At 42.7% G+C, this 24,653-nt stretch overlaps 1 protein-coding gene across 1 annotated transcript; it reads left to right on the plus strand.

Annotated features, from left to right (window-relative positions):
- Window positions 1-266: 266 nt before the first annotated feature.
- LOC141018520 (uncharacterized protein C14orf132) lies at window positions 267-23,847 on the plus strand. Its single transcript, XM_073493524.1, has 2 exons — window positions 267-421; window positions 23,518-23,847. Exons 1-2 carry the CDS (start codon window positions 395-397, stop codon window positions 23,746-23,748), a joined length of 258 nt encoding a protein of 85 aa, XP_073349625.1. The 5' UTR covers window positions 267-394; the 3' UTR covers window positions 23,749-23,847.
- Window positions 23,848-24,653: the final 806 nt, after the last annotated feature.

Consider the following 24,653-nt stretch of genomic DNA (forward strand, 5'->3'; position numbering starts at 1 on the left):
GTTTTTTGGAAGAATGACAATAAAATTATTCTTAAAAAAAATCTCTTCTGTCGCTCTCTCCGTCTGTCCGTCCTTCTGTCTCCCTCTCTCTTCTCTCTCTCTCTCTCCTGTCTCCCTGTCTCTGTCTCTGTCTCTCTCTCTCTCTCTCTCTCTCTCTCTGGAGGCTGTCACACCCCCCTCGCCGCCGTCTCCCTCTCAATTGAACTCTGGACTCGAATTCAGCCGGTACGACTGTCTGTATGAGGAAGCGTTCATGTTGTCTGGCATGTTGAGGAGGACGCGTCGTGTCTCCTCCAGCAGCGGACCTCGTCCTTCTCAGCGGGAGTAGGACGACTTGCGAAGCCGTTTCAAGGGGACCAGACGCGGGTTTATCCGCGCTCTGAAACACGCCACCATGGATCTGTCCTTCATGGCAGCGCAGGTAAACGCTTCACACGCTCTGTCTTTCTTCTTTCTTCACCCATAAAAGTGAGTGGAAATGCATGCAGTGATGAAGGATGATAACAAATAATCACAGAAACAAACAAACAGATGTTTTGTTATGTTAGAACTCATTCTCTGTCAGAGTCGCATTACATAGCTGCCAGGTGGCTCCAAACCAAGCTGGTAAATGAAACAATGTCTCTTGGCATGTCTTTATAATAAATATGGTGTATCAATAGTAACTAAACAATTACTCTGTGGGAGTAAAGTAAACATTTTAGCCTGTTCTGCCAAGTCAGTCCAATATACTGACATAATCAGCAGGATAAATATACCATATGTCCTGATTCATTACTTTGCAGATTAAGATTTTACATCATGGAATCATCATGGCTCACATCCACCGGTGTTGTGACCTGATAGTACCTGATTATTTTAATGATTTCAATCAAAAGTTGGCATCTTTTTTATTCTCTTTTCAAATTGTGTTTCCCCATTCTGCATGTTGATCTTCAGTGAAGTTGAAAGTTTCTTTGGCATGGGGGTAATGTGTGAACTTGTGCTTTAAGTGGCACTTTTAGATTTTATGATTTTCTCGGTATATTTTGGCACAGCATCATATATTTCAGTAGATGGGGAGGATGTTCTGTCACCCTGACAGCTGCCTCTGGGTTTTTATGCAGTATAATAATAATAAGAAGAATAAGAATAATGATAACAATACTTCTGTGATTACCTTTGCCTTAGGAAGTTATAGTAGGCCCTCTGCTCACACTGCTAAACTTGTTTTTTTTCTTGTTTGCTGACAATCTACCTTAAAAAATGTGCAAAAGGGGAGCTGTTATGAGCTTATTGTACTGTGATGATCCATCATCAGTCATCTGTCCATATCTTAAAAAATTATGTTCTGTTGGAATAGTGGATGCTATTGCTGACCATGAATACAGATATTTTTGTGAAATGAACAGATCCAGATCTACCCCTGCTGTCGCCACAGTCTCTGCCCACAGTCCTCCAGCTCTGACAGACTGGAAGTGGCCTACTCAATATTGATGGTTTATGTAAGCTGCCTCTCTCCACGAGCTGCCGTCATACCTGACCAGGAAGAACACAGCAAAACTGTGTCTTGAGAGGTGTTAAGAATAGATGGCCTTCTCTTATAAGCTGAGAATTAGTAGGGAGCAGGGGCAAGATGTGAGGCAGGAATAATTATAAGCTGTCAGCACTGTTAAACTTGACGTTTCTTCTCTGGTGCAAATGGCCTACGTGCTTAATGTCCTTTTGTGGAAGGATTTTACATTGTGTTTCCTCAGTTCTTCTCCAGCCAAGATAAATGAACTCCAATCCTCGGCCAAATGGCTTTTTTATCGCTGCACGCATTGAGTTAAACGTCTGGCCTGATTGCTCAGTAATCTTAACAATTACTGTTTTAAAATTTCTAGTCAAAATATCTTTAACAGACCGAAAGTAGCATTTCAGTGAATTATAGGACACTTGTTTTAGACGATTTTCACTTGTCCCATCTGCAGTTTTATTTTTTACTAATTACAGGCAAGAAACACAGTGTTTTCATTATTATCATTATGTTTTACTCATATTCACATTCTATAAGATCATCATATGTTTTTGGCATTGCTTTCCTGTGAGATATCTCCTAAAGTCAACCATTCATGAGCTCAGAAAAGCAGCCTGTTTTCAGCTAATATGGAGAGTTTAAAGAGTTAATGTAGTTTAAGAAGAAAAGCTGTCAGACAGATATGGTGGAGTTAAAAGTAAAATATATGCCTCTGAGATGTAGCAGAGAGAAGTATTAAGTTGTACAAAATAGAAAGTTTGTCAAATTTGCAGCGAAGCACAGCACTTGAGTAATTGTACCTACCACTTCGACTTTGACCACTGGCAATTGGATGCCAGTGCCACAGCTGTGATTAATTGGGATAATCAAAGGACCAGTCGCCATTTTCTACTAAAAGAATGCTGTGTTAAAGGTTAAGGTTACTTTATGATCTTCCATGGGAAAAACCTGTCTTGGATTGATGGAACTGCTGTATCAGATCAGACACAACACAAAGAGCACATGCAAGGAGTGCCTAAGATAAAAACAACTGAGCAAGTTAATTTTAAAAATAAAAGAGAAAAGTCCCACACTTCAACCCACAAAGCAACGTTACAGTATCAAACAACAGTAATGTGGTAACTGGTAGTGTCTTCAGCAACTTATATGAGGAAAAAAATGCAGAATTCATATGTAGAAAAGTGTCTGACATCCTTTCTGTCATCCTGTCTGTCCAACCGACTCTGTCACATTTCTGCCTGGCAGCAGAGCCAGGCAGCTCCCACAGTTGAATGCTGGTGATTATGTGACGTGATTTAGAGCAAAAAACTTTAACCCACCATGTCTTTGTCGCCTTACACTATTGTGTTGTTGAAGTAATTGTCTTTTGCAACTTATATAGAAAAAAGTCACCCCTCTCCAGGAGTGAGAGAGCCTGACAGGGTCTGCTGTTTACTGATGGTGATTATGTAATTATGTAGTTTAGAGCAAAAAACATAACTTTGTCACTTTCCATGATGCATGGTCGGTCAGGATCTCAATCACAACACATTATAACAGCATCCATATGATTATAAACAGTCGGCCGATACATGTTTAGATTTACAGGTAGAAACCAGAGGGAAATGCATAAAAAAACCACACAGATCTCCGCGTTATGATGTGTACCGTTATGCCTGTTTTGGTTTCACAGCGCCGGCATGTTGTATGAAATGACACACTGGAGTGGCTTTATGCTGGCACTGCTTGGTTCAGTTTGAACAATCAAAGAATCTCTGTGTGAAAAGGGCTCCAGTCTCCACTTGGGAGTATCACAGCGAATGAGGCGAATGCTACGTCACTTTCTCTTCTTTGGTATTATAATCCCAGGCAAAATTGAGATGAGATCGTGGGACACTATTGTGCTTGTGACTCTGTGAATTAGGGGATGTTAAGTAGCAAAGAGAGAATCCTCCTGCGATACGGTGCTGCTGTGTCGAGTCTCTTCAGCCTAGACACTCTGGTATGTGTTTTGCTTTGTCTGAATTGGCTGGCTCTATCTTTTTCATTTTGTTCAAAGCCAGATGTTGTCAAACTGGCGAGGTTGCATTTGGTTCCAGGATCCAGTTGCAAACGCTCTGAAGCTCAGGTTATGGTCAGCTAGTGGGGGGTTGCAAAAAGTCCTAAAAGACCCAACACTGATCACTCTGAAGTATTTAGGGCTAAAAAAAAAACCCACTAATGCACGTAAGTATATTAAAAATATTTTTGCAATTTTGGGGATAGTGACCAGGGAAAAAAATGCCTCTTCCTGTTTTGGTTGTGCAATGGCAGACGATTGTGCTGATATTCATCCTCAATTTTTGCATATCTTTTGCACAGTGAAAACGAGACTTCTAGGAAGCCGATCCATACACAGATAGTAGTTTTATTTCTACAGCCATTACACTGTGCAGTCAGTGTTTACGTCAGAGGTAGTCAGTTAAAGCAACACAGCTGTCTATTGCCAGTTTAAGTATACATTCACATGTTTATGAACTTTAAATATTAAAGATTGAAATTAATAAACAAAGTCAGGACAAAGTACGGTCATTTTTTGTTTGGGAACTCTCCGGTAAAGTTAGTCGAAAGTCATTTTCGCACCTCTGATTCTGCCCATTCTTTTTATCACAGAATTAGAACCGAGTTTGTGTAAAGTGATGACACAAATTTCCCTCCTCAGACAGAGCTGTCGGGGTGCAGAGTGGGGATCATTATTAAGAGCATTAAACTGAGCTCTTTGATCATTTAAACTGAAGAGAGTGTTCAGTCGTCAGCAGGTACAAGAGAGCATACTCCAGCTGTTACTGTTCTCCAATCCAGAAATGGCTTTTTAATAGAGACACAGCCAAATTGGTAGTCGAAGTACTGCAGAGAGCCCTCCCCTGCTGATATAATGCCTTGCTCAACAACACATCAGCATTGTTGCGAAGACAAGAAAGGGCAATTCTCAATGTATTTACTTCATTTAAGATCGACCATTCAAGGTTCAAGGTTAATTTATTAGTCATTTCACAAACCAGGTTGCAAAACGAAATTTAGTTTAAGTTCCTTTACATGAGAATTAACACAAAACGAAACAAAACTTTTTTATGAAATGGAGTGTTGATAATGAGTCAACACAGCCTGGGGAGTGAAGCGCTCTCTGTGGTCTGGTGGCACAGCAGCAGATACTTCTGTATCTGTTGTCAGATGGCAGCAGGGTGAACAGACTGTGGCTGGGTGGGTGTTGTCTTTTAGTATCTTTGGGCTCTGTGCAAGAGTCTCACTTGACTGATGTCACTAATGCTCTATAGATGGTACCAGTGATGTTCTGGTGGTTTTAATCACCCGCTGTAGAGCCTTCCTGTCCTGGGCTGTGATGAACTATGACTATGACTATGAGTAAATTAAATCATCTCAAGATCTGAAAAGTAGAGCCTTATGCTTAGCTTTTTTTAACCAAGGTGGTGATGTATGATGAACAACATAGATGATGTTGATTCCCAGGAACCTAAAACTGTTCACCTTCTTCACCCCAGCTCCACGGATATAGGCAGGGGTGTGTGTCTTTGCCTCCTTCTTTCTAAAATTCCTATTTTCTAAGAAAAACACAAGCTCACTTCTTTATTGGCTGGCTTCTAGCCTGAACAATCATGTTCTGTCTTAGTTTTTGTCTCTTTGGATGGGGCAGATCATCACATTACATTGGAATTGTCCTGCTTGTAGGCGGTCATCAGGCTGTCAGGCAACAGAGGATCACTTCTCTCACACTTCACAGTAATACCACTTGTACACTGAAATAAGTATGTATACGCAGGTTTTTTAAACGCAGGTAAACCCGCTAATAATTGGCAATTAACTCGTTTAACATTGCCAGCGGACAAGTTTGACTTTCTGTCTTTTTTCCCTTGTGTCCCACAGGGACCAGTAGAAAGCAACAGATCATATACTTCATCAGAATACATCCAGAAGACGTTTAACTTGATAACAGAGGTTACTGAGGAGTGAGACATCACTCTTCTTTCTGTTGAGAGACATACGTCATAGCATCGTACCGGGAGAGCGGAGGAAATTAGCACGTTCGCCCAGGTGTTACATTGAGATCACAGGCGAGTTGAGGCAGAGGCGATAAATACCCATGATTACTGCAGGGTCAGCTTTCTTTTATTTAACCCCTTCAGACCCGCATTTTTTTGGCTGGGTAAAAAAAATGTTTTTTAACTGATTCTGACTCCTCTTCAACATAAAAACAAAGTGGAAAAAACACATTTTTGGTAACTCATGTTTTTAATAGTATTTTTTTATGTCCATTCCAAAGGACGCCACGACAAGATGGGCGTAAAATGGCACAAAGCACAAGTGGATGTTGCACTTGTCACAAAAGACGTGTGTCTTTCCTGTACAGTATGGCATCTTGCATCTGGTAGCCTCTTTTCATCATAATTTGGCATGTGGTCAACCATGTCATACTGCACTTCAGGTAGAGGCCTTACATCCTGGACTGGTCTGTGAGCTGGTCTGTGGGGGACACGCTGTGGTTCTGGAGACATACTGGGTCTTCCACGTTTTGCTGCCACTGTTTTATGGACTCTCACCAGACACTGGGCCACATTCATCTTGAAATGGAGGAGATCCTGGATATCTTTGGTCTGGATATTAGCCCTCTTGGTGTCCAGCCTATACTCTAACCAACTGTTGACCACAGCCGTGTCAAAAGCATGTGTGATCATTCTCAGGGTCCATTTTTTTGACCGAATTTCTGTACAGTACAGACTGACAGGTTGATCAAGCAGGTCAACGCCGCCCATTGCTTCATTGTACAGCTTAACCACCTCTGGATTGGACACCATCAAACATTGGGCCTTCTTTTTGTCCCACCGCTGCACTTCATCCATTCTGCCAACACCGACGAAGCAGAATCATTTTTTGCCCAGGCCTGCATGGTGCATGCACTCGACTTGTACATTGGCGTCATCCTTTGCCAAGATGATACCAGGGTACAGCTCATTGTCGTATGTGACGACGCACCAGCTTCCAATCATCTCATTCTGACTCCTGTCAGTTTCCTGGGGTCCTTTGTGTGGCTCTCTCAGGGGCCTCTCGGAGATGGTTGGTTGAGAGTTAACGTTGGCTGGATTGTTTGAGGGTCCAGGTTCCTCAGCCTGGATAATTTTGCAGCCCCTTGACAGAGTGGGGAAGATAAACTGCCGAGCATTGAAACACTTACAGGACACATTTTTCTGCATGACACACATACAACTCACATCCCTCGTGATCAAGTGGCCTTTTTCGTTAGTGACCACCTGGTGTATTCACATTGTCCCTGGGACAGATGGAATGTTCTCTGGCATGAGAGAGTGAGCTTCCTCAACTCTCTCAGCCTCCACGTAAAACAGCTTGACTGTGGTGCCTGTCGTGAGCAATGCACGGTAGAGTGTGGCAGGGTCCGGTATGTCACACCCTTGACACACAAGCTGATCCACCAGTCTCTTCAACACTACCCCCACACCATCAGGAGCTCCCTTTCCATGGCTGGCCTCAAAGAAGTTCCATGTGCCACTCTTGAAACCTCTCCTGTACAGCTCTGTGGAGAACAAGAAGAAATTTCCCTTTTGCCTGTACTCCGTACATGGCCCATCACTGAAGAAGTGGACTACAGACACAGATGGATAATTCGCCTTAATGTAGTCCAAGACTGGGTCAAAATACTGCCAGATTGCTGGTGGACCTTTGTATTTGGATTCTGAGATAGTGCAAAAGCAGACAGGGCTTGCATTTTCACCAACATACAGCACACCGGTATGCATGGTCGCCTGTTGGTGCGAGAAATGCACTGCTTGGATCTCTCTACTCATTTTGCACACATAATTTTCAAAAAAGTCCACATGTATAATGCATTCCTGTGAGGCTAGACTTCTCTTTAGTTCTCTGGAGAACGAAAACTGCTGCTTGATGTTGAATGTGTGCCTCCTGAACTTATGAAGCAGTAGAGTGAAATGGTCAATAAGCTCCTCTAAGGAGCTTTCAATTTGTTTTTTGATGGTCACTTTGAATGATACGGCTTCCTTTTCTTGTGGCCTGGTCATCTCTTTCTCTTCCATCCCCCACTCTGTATACGTTACACGCACTGAGGGATCATAATCAGCAGCCAGTGGGAAGCTTTTCAGGTTGCATGAAGAACACTCTCCATACATACACTCCTTACTGTCAGTGCTGCAGGCAACCTCCTCTGTGAGCCTCTCAAGATTTGAATGTGTCAACAAATTTAGTTGCTTCAGCCTGTCGACAACAAAGCCAAGGTTCTTGTGGACTTTACACGTGCAGGTTTCTCTGTCCTGCATGGTTGGGTGTATAACCCAAAAGGGAAGTCGGCAAAAGAAAGTGTAGGACAAGGCCCTGTGTGGGTTTTCAGATTCAAACTTCTTGTGTAGATTTAGAAGTGAATCAACAAGTAACTTCTTTTGTTTTTTAACTCCATGTTGAGTCATTGTCTGTTTTTTTCCAGTCGTCACGCGACTAACATCATCTCTCTCATAGAACTCTCTGATCTTGGATTTGAATGCGTTTGGGACGCTGTTTCTCTTTTCAGGTGAAGGTAAGTGGATTTCTTTTTAAAGTCTTCCATCTTCTTCTTGGAAACCCAGTGGCTCTTTGTCCGTATTTCTGGAGGTGGTATTTTTTGACTATCTTCCCAGATACCAGTTGGGAGATAATCTGTCTCTCTCTTTCATCGCGTGAGTCTTCATATTTACTCTTTAAATCCCTCAAAAGTGCCGCGTGAAATTTGAGGGTTCTCCGTGTGTCTGACCGCTCAGATGGGGTTCTCAGGTGGGGTTCTCAGGTGGTGCTTGGCTTTAGAAGATGGGGAAGCTGCTTTATTCTTTAGACGGAAGAACCTTTTCTTGTACTTCTCTTTCTTTTTTCTTTCTTCTATCAGCCTTTGCTTCACTTCCTCAAGTTCAAGTCGGAGCCTTTTTCTCTCCTTCTTTGATCTTAGTCGCCCCTCACGACGTTGCCTGCAACACAATGAAATGCTGATTAAATAATCTACTAATTGTCATCTATGTATCCAATCTATCTTTCTCTCGCTCACTCTCTCTGTCTCATTCTCTCACACACACTTTCTCTCTCTTTCTGTCAAACCTAAATTCACTTCATGTAATAAGCCATAACCTCTGTCCTTGAACTCTAACCTTGCGGGCCCTGGATCTGGCTCTGGAGCTGGCTCTGGCTCTGGACTTAGGGGAGGGGTCATGCACTGCTCTAAGGTAGCTGTAAGTTGTGCTTTGGCTCTTCTGGATTTTGCCTGTGCTGCTCTCCAGTATTTCCGCTTGGCTTTCATCTCCCTTCCATTGAGTTCGCTAATAGATGGCTTTTTGCCGGCGTCCTTGTCCTTCCTCGATCTTTCCCTCTTTTTCTAAATGCTTTTTTTCTTTTCTCAGGATCAGCATCCCTACGCTGCCTGTATCGGCGCTGTTTCTCTGCTGCAGATAGAGGCAATCCTAACAAAAGCATGTAAAATACAAATGCATATTAAAATCACCTTTCTTGTTCACAATAGGTTATTTCATATTGTAACATATATTTGTATGATTTAAAGAAGTTTCAAAACCTAACGAGATTATATGAAGTCAATACACATCGGTGTTCAATAACATATGGATTTGGTATATATATCATTTTAATAAGCTTACAAACATATTTAGGGACAAAACATGCTATTCTTAATATAAATAACATTAATAATGATGTATTGTATAAATAATTCTAGTTTTGGACACACAATAAATATTGGGACATGGCAGGGAAAGGGTTAATAGTAACAGGTTTGATGAAATATGTTTTTGACAGCCATTACTAGCCATGTGGTTCACAAAAGTTGTCATGGAAAGTCATGGAAAAAAGTTACCGAGGGACAAGCTATTTTTACCATGTTTAAAAGATATACAATACAAAAATCTGTAAAATAAAAAAAATATATCAATGTATGAATTTTTAAAATGAAGATTGTTTGTTAACCATATCATACCAACTACATTTTTAAATATTTTGTTGTTAATACAGCTTAATGGGGTAGATTTTGTGTCAGATAATTTCCGAGCGCAGCGCTTCCGCGTCCTGTCTGAACCCAGTGTTATTTTGATATTATGCCCTCATGTGTCATTTTCTTGCTTTTCAGTTCCTCCTGTGTGTTCTTCCCTTCCAGTGTTTTTCCGTTCCTTCCCTCACCTGTCCTTTTCCCTCCTCACTCCACCTGTTCCTGATCCCCTCGTTAGTGTGTCTGTGTATATAGTCTTTGGCTGTGTCCAAATTCAGGGGCTGCATCCTTCAAGGACGCGGCCTTTGCGGCCCACGAAGGCCTGGTCCTTCGGACAGACCTTGAAGGCCGCATCAACCGTTGTTAAATGGGACGGTCTAGCCGTCGGAGCATTTCCTGGTTGGCCACCAGATGTTCCCGCCCCACCCGTACGTCACCTGCCGCCCAGGCCCGCGAAATCTAAAACATGAGTAGAGAGTCCGACGAAAATGTTTGATCCAATGGAAGTGCTGATTTTCTTTTTAATATTCCTCATTCTGGAGGAAGAGGAGATGCTGCTCCGGCTGGTGTTACTCCGGTTGAGAGAGGAACGTGGAGAGGTAAAACATTTTCATTTTCATTAGCCAGGGGTCAGTAACATGCCAATACAATACTCAAATGCTAGACATATAAACTGTAGAAAGGCACATATGGTGAATGCCATATAACCGTGACAATTGATTGACAGACCCGACCTCAATTTAATATTAAGATATACTGTCATGAATCACCAAAACCAGATTGAGAAGCCTAGATAGACTGATAAGTGGATCGATAAAACAGATTCAGCATTATCTGTCAAAGCTCTAAAATGAACTAGAATTATCTCATCAACTAAAATGATGTAGCTATTGTCTAATTAACCATTTCTAACCATTTCATTAACCAGGATTTTCGGCTGAGCAGAGAGTCACTGGCAGTGCTACTGAACCTTCTCCAACAAGATCGGAGACACGGATGGGGTGCCACAATAGAGACCTTGGTGTTCCTCTTCTGGCTGGCGAGTGGGGCATCATACAGGGTGGTCTCAAGGGTGTTTGGGATGCCTCGCTCCACCATCCACTGGATCGTCCACCGACTTACTGGGGAGGTGGTGGCCATTCGTCACAAGGTCATCTACCTCCCAAAGACAGCTGAAGACCTGGCGGCAGTAACTCGTGGGTTTGCAGGGCTGGCTAGCTTTTTTAAAAGCTGCTGGAGCGATCGACGGCTGCCATGTGAGGATCAAGCCATCAAGCGGCCCTGATGGTCACTGCTACAAGAACAGAAAACTGTTCTCCTCCATCATCATGCAGGCAGTTTGTGAGGGCTGCTTCGTAGACACGTACGTGGGCTGGCTGGGGTCGGTGCACGACTCCGGAGTACGCCGGCACAGCCCACTGTACAGGCAGGCCATCTACCCTCCTCCAGGGCACTTCATCCTCGCAGATGGCCGGTACCCGTGCCTCCAACATTCACTCCCCCACATCACTCCCTACAAGCGGCCTGTGCAAGGTGTGGGAGCCCAGCGCTTCAATGTCCATCATTCCAGGGCACGCTCTATCATTGAGCGTGCCTTTGGAATGATGAAGACCAGGTTCAGGTCCATCTTCCTGCAAGCGCTGGAGGTGCACCACACCTTTGTGCCTCAGGTACGTCATAACAAAACAGGATTCATTTTTTGTTTCTTTGAGTACTGAAGCAGAGTAAATCAAAATTGATGAATATTCCCTTTCATTTCAGGTTGTAACAGCATGTGCCATCCTGCACAACATCTGCCTGGGGGCAGGTGACATCATGCCCCCAGAGGATGAGCTGCAGGACGTCATGCCGGAGGATGAGGGGGAGAACGAGTTGGAGGCAGCCAGTGGTGCTCCATGGCGGGACCAGCTGTCTGCGGAGGTGTCCGCCCTGGAGGAGGTGATCCCCGACCACGACTATCTTTAGTTGGCAAGTAAAATAATCTTAAAGGCATTATTCCTATTTAAAGTGTTTGGTAGATAGTTGTGTTTGTCGTAATCAGTCATCATTATATTATGATCACATTATGAAGTCATAATTCTTGCCTCTTTCCTGAACAATTCTTAGTGGCATGGCAGCCGTCGATCGAGTCAGCCCTGCAAACCCTGTTGATGGACGATGTGGTGGACAGTGGAGACTACACCCCTCAAACACCCTGAATACCACCCCAGATGATGTCCCACTGACACCAGGGTCTTTATTGTGGCATCCCATCCAGCCCAGCAGCACTGCCAGGGACTCCTGCTCAGCCTATTGCTGCAACTGATTTGGTTGATTTGTTTAATGTTGTTATGTTTCAGTTCAATTAAGAGACGCATTAAAGTCTGTTTTGGTTAAAATCTATCAAACGTGTACATTTGTTCGTGTGTACAAAAATTAACGACAAGATGTGTCAAATCTGAATTGGATTATCAACGTTGCAAAATTAACATTAACCCATTGGTGAATAACAGCTATATTTAGTATGTTGAAGGTGCAATATGGGACAGAAAGTGAAAGAAGAAAGGTTTGATGTTGTGACCTGTTAATATTATGAACATTGTGAATACTGAATGGAATGGACAACGAATGACAGGTGAAAATATTTTACTTAAATAAAAAACATCTCATAAACAATAATGGTGAATAAATCGAAATAATAAATTAACAATAAATGAAAAGTGATGGCCGACCAAAAGAAAATAAATAAATAAAATTAACGGTCGGCCATCCGCTCGAGCAGAGAGAACGGTACATTTTTCTCTAAATTACATAATTACATAATCGCCATCACTGGACGCTGTCTGACTCTTTCAGTTGCGGGGAGGGAGGCTGTTTTCTGGGGGAACTGAAGTCTCGGTGGAGGGCTGACGTCGCGGTGATTTTTTTCACCGTGGCAAACACTTGGTGAATTAAAGATTTTTGCCGGGGACAAACGCTGTTTTTCGGGCAGAAATGTGACCAAGAGTTGGTAGGACTGACAGGCTGACACTTCTCCACGTATAACTGCGGTATTTTTTTCCTCACATAAGTTGCCAAAGACACAACCAGTTACTACGTTACTGTTGTTTGGTCCTGTAACGTTGCTTTGTGGGACATTTCTCTTTATTTTGTTGAGTGATGGACCTGTTTAGTTTTCAGACAGTGAACACCATCAGATCGACACGCCCTTGCTCCGCGCCACCGGCTTATCTGTTCACACTGGTTCGGTTCGCCAATAATGTGCCTCTGATACTACCTCTGGAGGCGCATCAGAGGCGGAGGGAAATTTCACCCCTCGCCGCATCTGAGACTTTCACACAGAGGCGGATGCGGAGAATTGATGCAGGATCCCTGCATGCAAACGGCAGTGTGAATGGGGCTATTGACTCAATCAAGTAGAAGAGACACGTCTGCGTTTGTGTCACATCTATCTCACTTATTAGTGTGACGTGGTAAAACAGTGAGGACTCAGGAGGCAGGCAGAATTGGAAACAAAAAGCGAGATTTTGATTTTAAAGCCCAACTCCAAAATCATAAAATCCCAAAAATGCAACAATACCAAAATAAAAAGACCAAAAACAAAAGCTAAACAAAATACAACGACAAGCAAAGTACAAACCAGAAATTACATGAGCAAACAGGAACGAAAAAAGCCAGGAACAAAAAACAGAAACATATCACGGGGAGACACAGGAACAGGCTCAGGGGAACAAAACAGATAAACTGACAAAGACAGCAGGGAGCAAACAGACTATACACAAGGGCTGATTGATTAACAGGACACAGGTGAACACAGAAGAAGGGTGGGAAATCACACTTAAGCAGGAAATGGCAAGCAAAACACGACACATGAGGGCAGAACTTCAAAATAAAACAGGAAACCACAAACTCAATAGGGGCCCTGTTTTAATAGTGAAACCACAATGTCAAGTGCAAACTGGCAAGTCTTGGGTGCTCAAACTATTTTGCTTTATTTATATGCAGTAGAAGGTAAAATGGGGGGGTTAGGTGGAAAATACAGTGTATCAGAGGGTGTGGTGATTGTGCGCTTATCTCAAATTTTCTGTAATACTTAAAATTTTAATAGTTTATTAATTATTTATTTCTACCATTAAATTATTATAAAGTGGTAATTGGAAAGTAATTGGGGTATTGGAAAATGGCCTACCCTGAACACCCCCACCCCTATTATAACTAGGGATGCTCCGATCAGGGTTTTTTGCCCCCGATACGAGTCCGAGTCCTTTGATTTTTGAGTATCTGCCGATACCGAGTCCCGATCCGATACTCTTATAATACATTTAAAAAATTAAAAAGATCGAAGAAAACTATCCAAGGTGTCCCTTATTTTTTATTATATTTTACCACCCCTCGATATCCCAAATTTACATATCTGACAGTTTGCAACTGCATCGTTCTCGTCACTCACTTTAAAATACTTCCACACAGCAGACATGGTGCGCCACAACTCGCCACTCCGCTTCAAAACAAACTGGCGTGCTGGTCTTCTGCGCATGCGCATGTCGTAAACGGTGGTAGTAAATACTCATTTTATTTTTTTTATTTTGAATCACCAATAGCCCATATATCAACAATCTAATACAAATAATGACTAAATAAATATATATAAAACCGATCTCTGATCGGGTCGTAACGTCCGAGTCCCGATCGAGTCTTCAGTGGCGTGATCGGCCCCGATTTCCGAGTCACGTGATCGGATCGGTACAACCCTAATTATAACCCTACACCACAGATTAATAGAATAAATACAAGGATGTGAAAGTAAACATGAACATGTAAAAGAAGAGGAAGGAAAGAAGAGGCAGAAAAGGCAAGCTGGACAGATAAGACGAGAGGCAAATGTACTAAAGTGAAATATCTGGCATAGCCTGGATCAAGTTGACATTTCGGTCGGGATAAAAGTGCACTGACAGTAAGAAAGGCAGACTAAAGTATTAAATGTTATGTAAATCAACAGATGACATGTCTTATCTGGTTCTAGATTGAAAAAAATGACTCAACGACATTCTTCATTCAATAATGTTTCGACTGAACATGTCAAGCAGTTGTTGCTGACCTCAGATTTACCATCATTCGGTGAACAGAAAACACAAAGAACCTTGTTGTATAGAGTTGTATAAGAGCACACAAGCTTTTTTGTTGTTGTCTCTCACATTTCAGGCATCTAAGTGGCCTCATACAAAGCATCTTAGAGTGAGCAGCAGTAGTCAAGCACTTTGCCAGAGGGTTACGGTGAGCCTAATGTTTCAACTGTTGAAATGGTAGCTTGAGTCATTTTTTGTTTGTTTAATAATGTTGGAATTATCTAACTCTCTTGTGTCTTTTGACTTCGACTTCTCTCAGCTTGGCTGTCAATTTACAGTAGTTTTATTTTGTTATTTTCCTTAATTTGATTTCCTGCTCAATATCAGTGGCTGTTCTCATAGCAGACTGATGTCTTGTTTTCCATAGAGACACAATTTTTTAATGTGTTAAATTACAAGCACAAGTCACTTTAAGAAACAATTAAGCATCCTTGTTGTAGATGTGTAATTTAGTGCATACTCTGTACTCTGTAAGACCATGCGAAGAACAGAAGCAGTCTCAGAAACCCAAACACATCACCAGTACTCTACCCACACACAACCCAATGAGCTTAGGCCTGTGCTTCAAACAAACTATTTACAAATGTACACTATTTACAAACCCCTGAGCCTGTAGGACAGCCAGACGCTATCTGCCGCCACTGTTTACCTAGATGCAAGGCACTACTTAAAACACCGAACACTGACAGAGTCGACCAAGTAGCTGCTGGGCAGATCTCTGCCAGAGATGCCCCTTTCCACAGCGCCTAGGAGGTTGCAACTCTGTGGGTGGAATGTGCCTGTGAATGTGCACTGGCACAGATGTGATCCAGCAGGCATACCCCTCTGTATGCATGCTGGATCACATCTGTAATCACATCTGGGATCCAGTGGGACAGTCTGGTCTACCTAGGCACTCATGCTTGAAGCACACAAAGAGTTGGTTTGTTGGCCTGTGGCCCTTATGTACAACTCTAGCGCTCTCACAGGGAAAAGAGGGGACCGTCTCTGTTCTCCATTGGCTTGCGGGCAAAAGAAAGGGTAAAGTCAATCACCTCATTGAGCTGTAAATCTGAGAGAACTTTGGGGAGAAAAGCCAGGTTGGGGAACAGCACTCCACCCCCATCGTCCTGCCTTGAGGGATAGAAGGCGTATAGACACCCACACCCACAGCTAGTGTGCCAGTCTGCAAAGGCAAGGGGAGCTAAGGCCTCCCTGCCTGTTGATGTAAGATGAGGCAACTGCACTGTCTGTCATCAGCAGCACATGGCAACCTTGCAGGTGTTGTAGAAGCTTCTGCGGGGCGTGTTTGGCTGCCCTCAATTCCAGCTTGTTGATATGCTGGAAAGCCCATCTGTTACTCCTGAGGCCCTGAATTCCTTTGCCCTCGTGCACCGTGCCCCCTACCTACCAGGAACACATCTGACGACATGGTCACTTAACCCAGCCTGCTCCCTTTGATGTGATTGTTTGGGCATCTCCACCAGTGGAGGGCCAGACGTAGCCTGTGGGTGACCTGCACTCACACAGCCGTGTCTATGGATGGGGCCCAAGGTTTAGGAAGCACCTCTGTACTGGGCACATGTAAAGAGGGGCCAATATTTGGCCCCTTTGCTACCATCAGTCCCAAGAGCTGTAGGCACAGTTTCTAGGTGAGGCTCGCCCCCAGGCAAAAGTGTGCCAGACAGGCCCTGAGAGGTCTCCTGCCTCTCTTGTGTCAGGGCGGCTCCTGAGTCTAAAACTATGCCCAGGAATTGTGTAACCTGACATGAGACCAACGTGATCATCTCATCGGTGAGGTGATGACCTAGGTCCTGATTGGATACCATCTCACCTCAGAGGCCCAAGGACTCCATCCTAGCAGCTGCCTCTACAATGAAAGCCTCATCCATGGATCATTTGGATTCCATGTCCCCAGCCTTCCCTGGGACGAGCAAGAAGTTCTTCAGGGGTAGGGAGTTGAAGACCTGACCATCCTGGGCTTCTGCCAGACATTGCCAGTTCCCAGTATTGTATAATGTCAAATAAAGTTATCTAAAAATAAAAACATATATTCAGGATGTAAAGTGGAATATCAATTATCTATCCATTCCTGTATGTTAATTTGAATCATTTCAACTATTCGTGGTGAGCACAAGGCTCTGTGTTTTAGCCAATTCATCTTCTATGGCTTTGCATGTCTTTTCATAGAGGTTGGGAATGACTTGGCTGCTGAGAAATGTATGAGAGGGGGCAATGAAATGTGAATCAATTGTTTTCATTAGGTGACGAAAAACCCACATCTATCACCAACGGAAAGGGCGACAAGTCTTTTAGTAATGAATGTCCCCACTGCGCAGGTGATTTTTTTGGTATTTTTCTGAACCGGTAGGACAGGTTTGTTTGAAGGCATCTGAGAGAGACTGCTGTTTCACTGATGGTGTTACCTGCTCAGCCATCCTGCTTTCACACAGTGATATTTCAGGGTGGTGGTGGTGGTGGTGCAGATGTGTGCTGCTCATGTTTGAAGTGTTTCCACTAGTGTAGGCATCACAAGACCTTTTTTGTCCAGTTTTGTCCCCAGATTGAAGATTTTAAAAGAACATGGTGCTTCCTCAAACTGTTGCCTCTCCCCTGCGGTCACCATGCTGTCTGCTGTGATTCTACCCTACTCCAGCGTCATTGTGTCATTTGCATACTAACAGTGATTTGCTGTTTACTCGTGGGGAGGGGTATTCTATGGTTACACACAACCCGCTCTCACTGCCGGACACCGATGCACACACACACATAGCCAATTTGGAGAGAAATGCATGGGAAAGTAGTAACGCAAAATTTAACTGCATAACCAAAAATTCATGAACAGTAAGTGTGTATTGAACCATAGATGGTGTATTGTAGAGTTCAGTTTTATATCAAGATTTGTAGCACCCCTACAAAGCACCACTCAGGTTCAGATCAGGCAGGCTCCAAGTTTCCCATCGTCGCCCACGTGATCGTTGATGTTTCCCAGGAGAACTGTGGAGTCCCTGGATGGAACCCCTTCCAGGATGCCACCCAAGGACTCCAAAAAGGCCGGGTAATGTGAACTACCATTCAGTGCGTAAGCACAAACAACACACAGTTTTGTCAAAATCTTACTGTACTCATAACATCTGGGGTTTTCTACCTGAGGTCATCTCTAAGTTCTTAATTTCCCCAATGAGTCAGCCTCCTGTTGGTACCCAAGTGAGCACATACTGCAACTTCAATATTAACTCCATCACCTGTGAAAAATTGTACACCCCGGTTAAAATGTTTGTTAGTGATGTTATTTAAACAGTGTTTTACCTGTATAGACATGCGAGTGACTTGTGTTCATCAGAGATGTACACCAACTGCTTCGCTCTCTCTCTCACAGCACCTATCTGTAACATCACACAAATGTAAAACACACAAGCACAGAATGAATCATTCAGAAATGAAAAGTCACAGTGGCATGTCTGCATTCAGCACAGCAGTTATAAAAATGTATAAAATACCAATATTAGTGAATCTCTTCCTTTCCCTTCTCAATATGTGCACAACAAATGACTTTGGTACATTACGTGACTGACACTCATATTAAAACCTGTAAAAAGAACAACGTTATAGATCATCAGGGTAGAAATCCAATAATTGCACTACAATTTTTGGAATTATCTTTTGGAGAAGAGGGAAGAGAAGATGATTCAGCGTCTGGCATGGTGCCTATTAAAGTCTCAATAAGGAATATAGAGGTAGCACTGAAGAGACTTGAGATAATGCAGATATTAAAGCTTTTTTTTCATTTGAAGGATGCCATGGAATATAGATTAGGCGACAAACATAAGGAGCCATTAATATTCTGCTGAACGGTCACATGAATTTTGTGTTTGCACAAATCTAAACTTTACTATTAGCTTCACCAATGGACTTTGAAGAGAAATATGTGGGAAAAATCAGCCAGAGACCCTCGAGTCATTACAATAAAACAAGAGCAAATCATGAATAGGAGTCGTAACAATGAATCAAAGAACCTCAGTCCGTCTGTCATTTGTCCTCTGCATATCTCAAGAACCATAAGCCGATTCTAATTCACACACAGCGCATTGTCAAGTGCAAAGTTGTTTGGATGAAAAATGTCAAAGATATCATTAATAGAAAACATTAACATGTCTTAACCTCTCCAAGATAGCATCTGGAAATACTGTCGAAAATACTGGTGCTGCATTTGTTTACCAGCCCAACCTGTCCCCTCACCCTTGGTGGGTGTGCTGCTGAGGACCCAAGAAAGTACAGTGTCGAGTTGAAGTTGTCTGGACCTGTGACACATTTAACAAGCAGTTAATAAGAAGTGCAGAAGTTGATGTTTGATATAAACACTGTCACATCACAGTAGGGCAGGGCCTAGGGCTCTCACTAGCTGAGGGACAAAGGCACGCCTTCCTCAGTTCAAATGCCGGGGCAGGCCAACAACTGCCAAGACCGAGCACAGCAGGATCAACCAGTCAACCAAACTAAAATGCTTCTATGGTTCAACGTCAGTTTGATCTCACTGGTGAAGTTTCTGTCTAGACCATATCATTTATTAATTTCTTATCTTATAATTGATATATTTGTATTTTTAAACACAAACACATATTGTTTACATATATACATACATTTTGCACCTTCATTATTAATAAGCTTTGAATAAACAAGTAGCCCATCATGTATTAAGTAATGTCTGCACTGCTGCTGGTATGGTAACATGATGTTTAATGTCCATATATGAGTGAGAAAATGGCTTAAACTTACGTTACAGATTGTTGTGTTAATCAGTTATTTTCCTTGCTCCACACTAATGCAAAAATACATCTGTCACTTATCATAACTGTATATTACTCCAGTGTTGATATACATCCATGTCATAACCATCTGAAGTTTTAAGTCAGGTATATAATTAAAACATTTATTCTTCAGTTCAGGGAAAGGGCTTCTACAACATTCAGTGATTAAAATCGCTCCTTGTGTCACAGCCGTCCGTTTGAATTTGGTCCAGTATCTTTCTGATTAAGCATCTGACACGTAATCTCTATCATTATTATTATTATTATTATTATTATTATTATTATTATTATTATTAATATCACGGCACAGCAGTGATGTGGAAATGAGATGACTGAATAAATGATTGAAATATCAATTAAACAAGTTTTCATATTTATTTTGGGTAAATTGTTCTATTAATTGAGTAATAACAATAAATAGTCATTAGACTAAACGACCATGTAGAGAGAGAGGATTAGGTTAACAGCGCTACTACCAGGGTGTCAGGTAACTTGAATTTTCATGTTAATGTTTTGATAACTAGCAGTCAGTGTGGAATGTGAAGTAGTTTGGATGAGCAGTTTTGGAGAAAGTTGCAAGCAGCAATACTAGAGGCCAAGCAATCAGCCTGAATTGAACGGCCACTGGATATGTACCAGGACTAGTATTAATGCCTTTATTAAGAAACAACAGTGAAAAGAGATGACAGGAAATGAGGGAGAGAGATGGGGAATGCGATGTGACAAAAGTCCCTGGCCGATTCTAATTGGAGACATTTGCTTCATGGTCAGTGCCTTAAAAGGTGTATTATGTAGTGTAGGTGAAGAAATGTCAATGAGAAGAGAAAGATCTTCATTGGCGGATTTTTTTCTGCCTAAACAAACAAACTGTCTTTGTTTTCATGACTGAATAAACAAACTGACCTTAAAGGACAACACAATTTATACTGTTTTACTTTGTTTATATATGTGGCGGACCCTGCCACCTTTCTAGCTTTAAACAGTGTTCTGGGACCTTATTTTCCTCTGAGAACAGCTTGGTTATTCAGTAATAAAATTTTGAGTTTGAATTTCTTCCCCTTTAACTCCTAAGCTCCAATGCTATGATGTTTAGTTTCCACAGGTTGTAAAACGAAGTCTTTGGAACTGACTATAACCTCTTAAATGTTATGTTGATAGCCACGGGCGTAAGATCTGGCACTAAGAGTTGCTGTCCATTGATTGTGTAGGTATTTCCCAATGCTAATGATTTTTGAATGGTAAAGAACCAGTTAGCGGCTTTCACAGGTTTTATAATCAGACATGAACTGACTTTATTTGGCTGTGAATCAAGTCTGTTGTTTCTTTCAAAATCCATTGTGCTAGAGTACTGACCCAACACAACAAAATAAATGTGTTACCAGCCAAATATCTACCAACTGCACAGTGCATTGTATTTTCAGGATAACAAAAACATCAAGTGAGTGCTCAGCCTGATCTCAGCTAAAAAACAGCTGCTGGAGGCTCTCTCTTGTAGAATACAGTGCATCATTTCCTCTTGTCCTGGGCCTGCAGGCAATAGAAAGACAAGCTTTCAACCACAGAGAGCACTTAAACCCCCCGTGACTGTCACCCAACATGAGGCTTATTTGTTGCCCATAGCAACATCAAGATGTTCAGCCTTTGCAACAGCAGCTTTGTAAAGTGCTCCATATGTTTCAGACCAGCAGGAGACAGACAGTGATATGCAAACTGTGAGGAATGTCAGCACTGAGGAATGAATACCTACTCCTTTAATGGCAGTGTGGCAATGTGTTTGCAGTGATAGTGACTTTATTCTTTTAATCATTTCATACATACTGTACGGTGTGAATGCTGTAGAGATGACTTTGCACTGTCTTCTTCAAGAGAAGACAAATGGTGCAGGAAGTGTGACAATCACAGACTGAAAAGCATGGATGTGTGTGAAGGGACATTGAAATTTGTAATTGGGTTTACAGCCACCAACCATCTTTAGTAATACTGGAACCAGTAGTCCTGATATGAGCAAAGGGGGTGGAACCAAGACAGACCTGAGGTCGGACAAGTAATCGGCAACCACCATGGCCTTGTACGAATGGTTTAGACTAAAACATGTCATGTTTTGAGTTTGTGATTCTGTGATTTCCTGTTTTATTTTGAAATTGTGCCCCTGTGGCGTGTTTTGCTTGTCATATCCTCCCTTTGTGTGAATCTCTGCCATTTTTCTCTGTTCACCTTTGTCTTGTTAGCCAATCAGCCCTAGTGTATATTGTCTGTGTGCGCCCTGCTGTCTTTGTCAGTTCGGCTTTTTTGTTCCCCTGAGCCTGTTCCTGTGTCTCCCTGTGGTATGTTTCTGGTTTTTGTTCCTGGCATTTCGTTCCTGTTTACTCACGTCATTACTGGTTTGTACTTTGTTTAAGCTTGTCTGTTTCTACTTTTTTTTTTGTGGTATTTTTGCACTTCTTGGTTTTTTGGGTTCTATGGCTTTTTGATTTTTCAGCTTCTGCTCCTAATCCTGCCTGCCTGAGTGTCTTGCATTTTGGTCCTCAACATTTTGCCACCCATCACAGTATGAACTGACCAAAAAAGATCGACCCAGCAGACACCATCTTTTTTGGACTCAACAGACACCAGCACACAACTGGAGGATATGTGGGACAATCTGTTTTTTCTTTCATTTAAAGAATAGCACGGACAGTGTGGAGAAGCCAAAGGCCATTGCCATTTTTGATATGAAGATGGTCTTTAAGCCCTGGTTGCAGGAAGCTCCAGGCATGGTTAAACTGTTATCCAGAGTGGCTATTCTTAGAGAGATTTGGTTGGCCAAACTCCAGTGGCTCCCATATTGGTCTTAGCGTGGAGCTTGCTAGGCCTCAGCCCTGTGCACCCAGCTCTCAGCCCCAGGTTACCAGCTACCAGCCCAAGCAAGCTGCAAACCGGCCTGCACTCCCAGCTGTAAGGCTCGGTTTTATCAGCTTCCAGACAGATCCAGTGTCTGCTACCCGCCAGCCCGCTAGCCTCCCGTTAGCTCCAGTGTCTGCTAGCCACCAGCCTGCTAGCCTCAGTCAGCATCAGTGTCTAGCGCCCCCTAGCCAAGCCTTTCCAGCACCCCAGAGCCAAGCCTTCCCAGCGCCCCAGCCTGTCCTATCAGACTCTGGTTCTCAGACAGCGGCCTGGCCAATGCCCGATCAGACCCTGACTTCCCGATGGCTTCTGCTCATCCTCCAGAGGGCTTCCGCCTTCTTTTCTGGCGTCGTTGGGCCAACACAAGCTCCTGTTCCTCCATCTCGCTTCTCTTCTCTCCAATCTGGCACGAAGTGTCCTGATGTAGAAACTTACGCACAACACCCATTTTAAGCCTACCTGGAACTACTTATCACCCAACACCCCCTACAGTGGACACATCCCTTAAATAAACCACTGCAACTTAACACACACATTACAGGAACTTATAGCCAGCATTACAGTAGTATTTGTTGCTTAAGCAACATAATGTAGAAATTGTCATTTTGTGCGATTTGGCGCCCCCCACAGTTTCTGAGTGCAACACCACTGTGGTAAATACAAATCCCAGGCCTGCAACAGAGCCAGGACTACTACTACTTCAGTACTATTATCTTTAAACAAAGGTTTATTTTTCCAAACAAACTATTAGGAATTAACATAAGTCTCATAGTTCTTTAATACAAATAATTAGGTTCTCAGTTAAACTGAAGTTGATGTAAGTACTAAAAGTAGAGTAGGAAACTCTTACTGATACTGCCACCCCATGTGAAGTTGAGAGGGGTGAATGAGTGGGTGTGCAGTCTTTAAATAGGGAGTGCACAGGTGAACCTAATGAAGTAAACAAGGTGTGAGCAAGAGTGAAGAAAGAAGCCAATGAGTGATGAGGAAAGGAGAGGAGAGGAAGTGAGGCAAGTGAGAAAGAAATGGAAGAAAATGGGACTCTTTACTACAGTGAGAGTAATAAATGGAAATGATCATCTGTAATCACTATGCCGCTCTGAGCATCTCCTCTTAACAGAAATAGTGTCTTAACTTAGTAATTATTTCCAGTCTGTCCTACCCTATAGTTTCAAGAGGAATAGTAGTGGTTCTTACAGCCGCGCCCCTTTGTTTCTGTCCCCACAGATTCCGGTGATGACAGGTGCCTTCATGGACTCATCTCCAAATGATGACTACAGCACGGACCATTCTCTGTTCAACTCATCTGCCAGCATCCATGCTGCCTCCATGGCAGCTCATGGCCAGCCTGAGGAGCCCCAGTCCATGTCCGGGGATGCCATTTGGCTGTGGATCGCCATCACTGCCACAATTGGGAACATAATAGTTGTGGGCGTAGTGTACGCCTTCACATTCTGAAAGAAACTGCTCTAAGCCAGGGTGTTTGAAAGAAAATGAGTTTAGTTTGTGTCTAGCTATATACAGCAATGGGCTGAGTGCACTCTCTGCCAGGAAGATGACTCATCAAATCCAATGTTGTCACAGGACACATCAGCAAAATTACCCATCACTCACAAAGGACTTGAGGTATAATGAACTTGGAAAAAATTTTTTTTTGCATATATTGTTACATATACTGCACAACTATGACGATGCAGAGATGGTAATAGCAGACTAAATGTTGTAAAATGTTGTCAGTGTGTTTATATGCTTTAATGTTTTCTCCCCTTAATTGCCAAAATATAAACACTTGTGAAAACGGTTTCCACCACTAGATAAGTAGACCTCGGGACAATTTCCAGCTGTGTCTGTGGCAACAAAACGTGTGTTTTTAACGAGCTGTCATAAACCGGCTCTAGGCCAAGACAGAGAATGGGAAAGGACATGGAGTGTGAAAATGAACATAAGTAATTTATAATAATAAACATAAGAAACTAAACAATAATCTGCAAGATGAGATGTGTATGTCAGTTGCATCATTGGTGTGAATGTGGCTGTGTGGAGAGGTGGTGTATAATAGTATAGCAAAACCAAAAAGGTGCAGGCGCTGGTAAAGGCAATCAGAGTGAAGGGCTGTGAGCCACGAGCTTATATACTCTGGCAGCCAGAACAGGTGAGCTGAATAAAGCTGACAACCCTACTCCACCCACCAGGCTCCAGGAGGGAGGGGCTGGCTCAGGGGTCATCACAAGACCTCAGGACATCTCCAGTGTGCAGTCTCAAGTTAATTCAAACTGTCAAACTTTCCTTATCTATTTTAGTTTATTTAGCCACAAAACCATTCAAACAACCACAATATGTTTTGTTGTGACTGGCTCAAAAGG

This window comes from Pagrus major, chromosome 22 (genome assembly GCF_040436345.1).
Source record: "Pagrus major chromosome 22, Pma_NU_1.0".
NCBI classification, from domain to species: domain Eukaryota; kingdom Metazoa; phylum Chordata; class Actinopteri; order Spariformes; family Sparidae; genus Pagrus; species Pagrus major.

Bases quoted from the DNA above. Each gene is read 5' to 3' on its own strand.
- LOC141018520 (XM_073493524.1), top strand. From the start codon at position 395: ATGGATCTGTCCTTCATGGCAGCGCAG. The intron at 422-23,517 runs GTAAACGCTTCA...CTGTCCCCACAG, and splicing joins TGTCCTTCATGGCAGCGCAG to ATTCCGGTGATGACAGGTGC.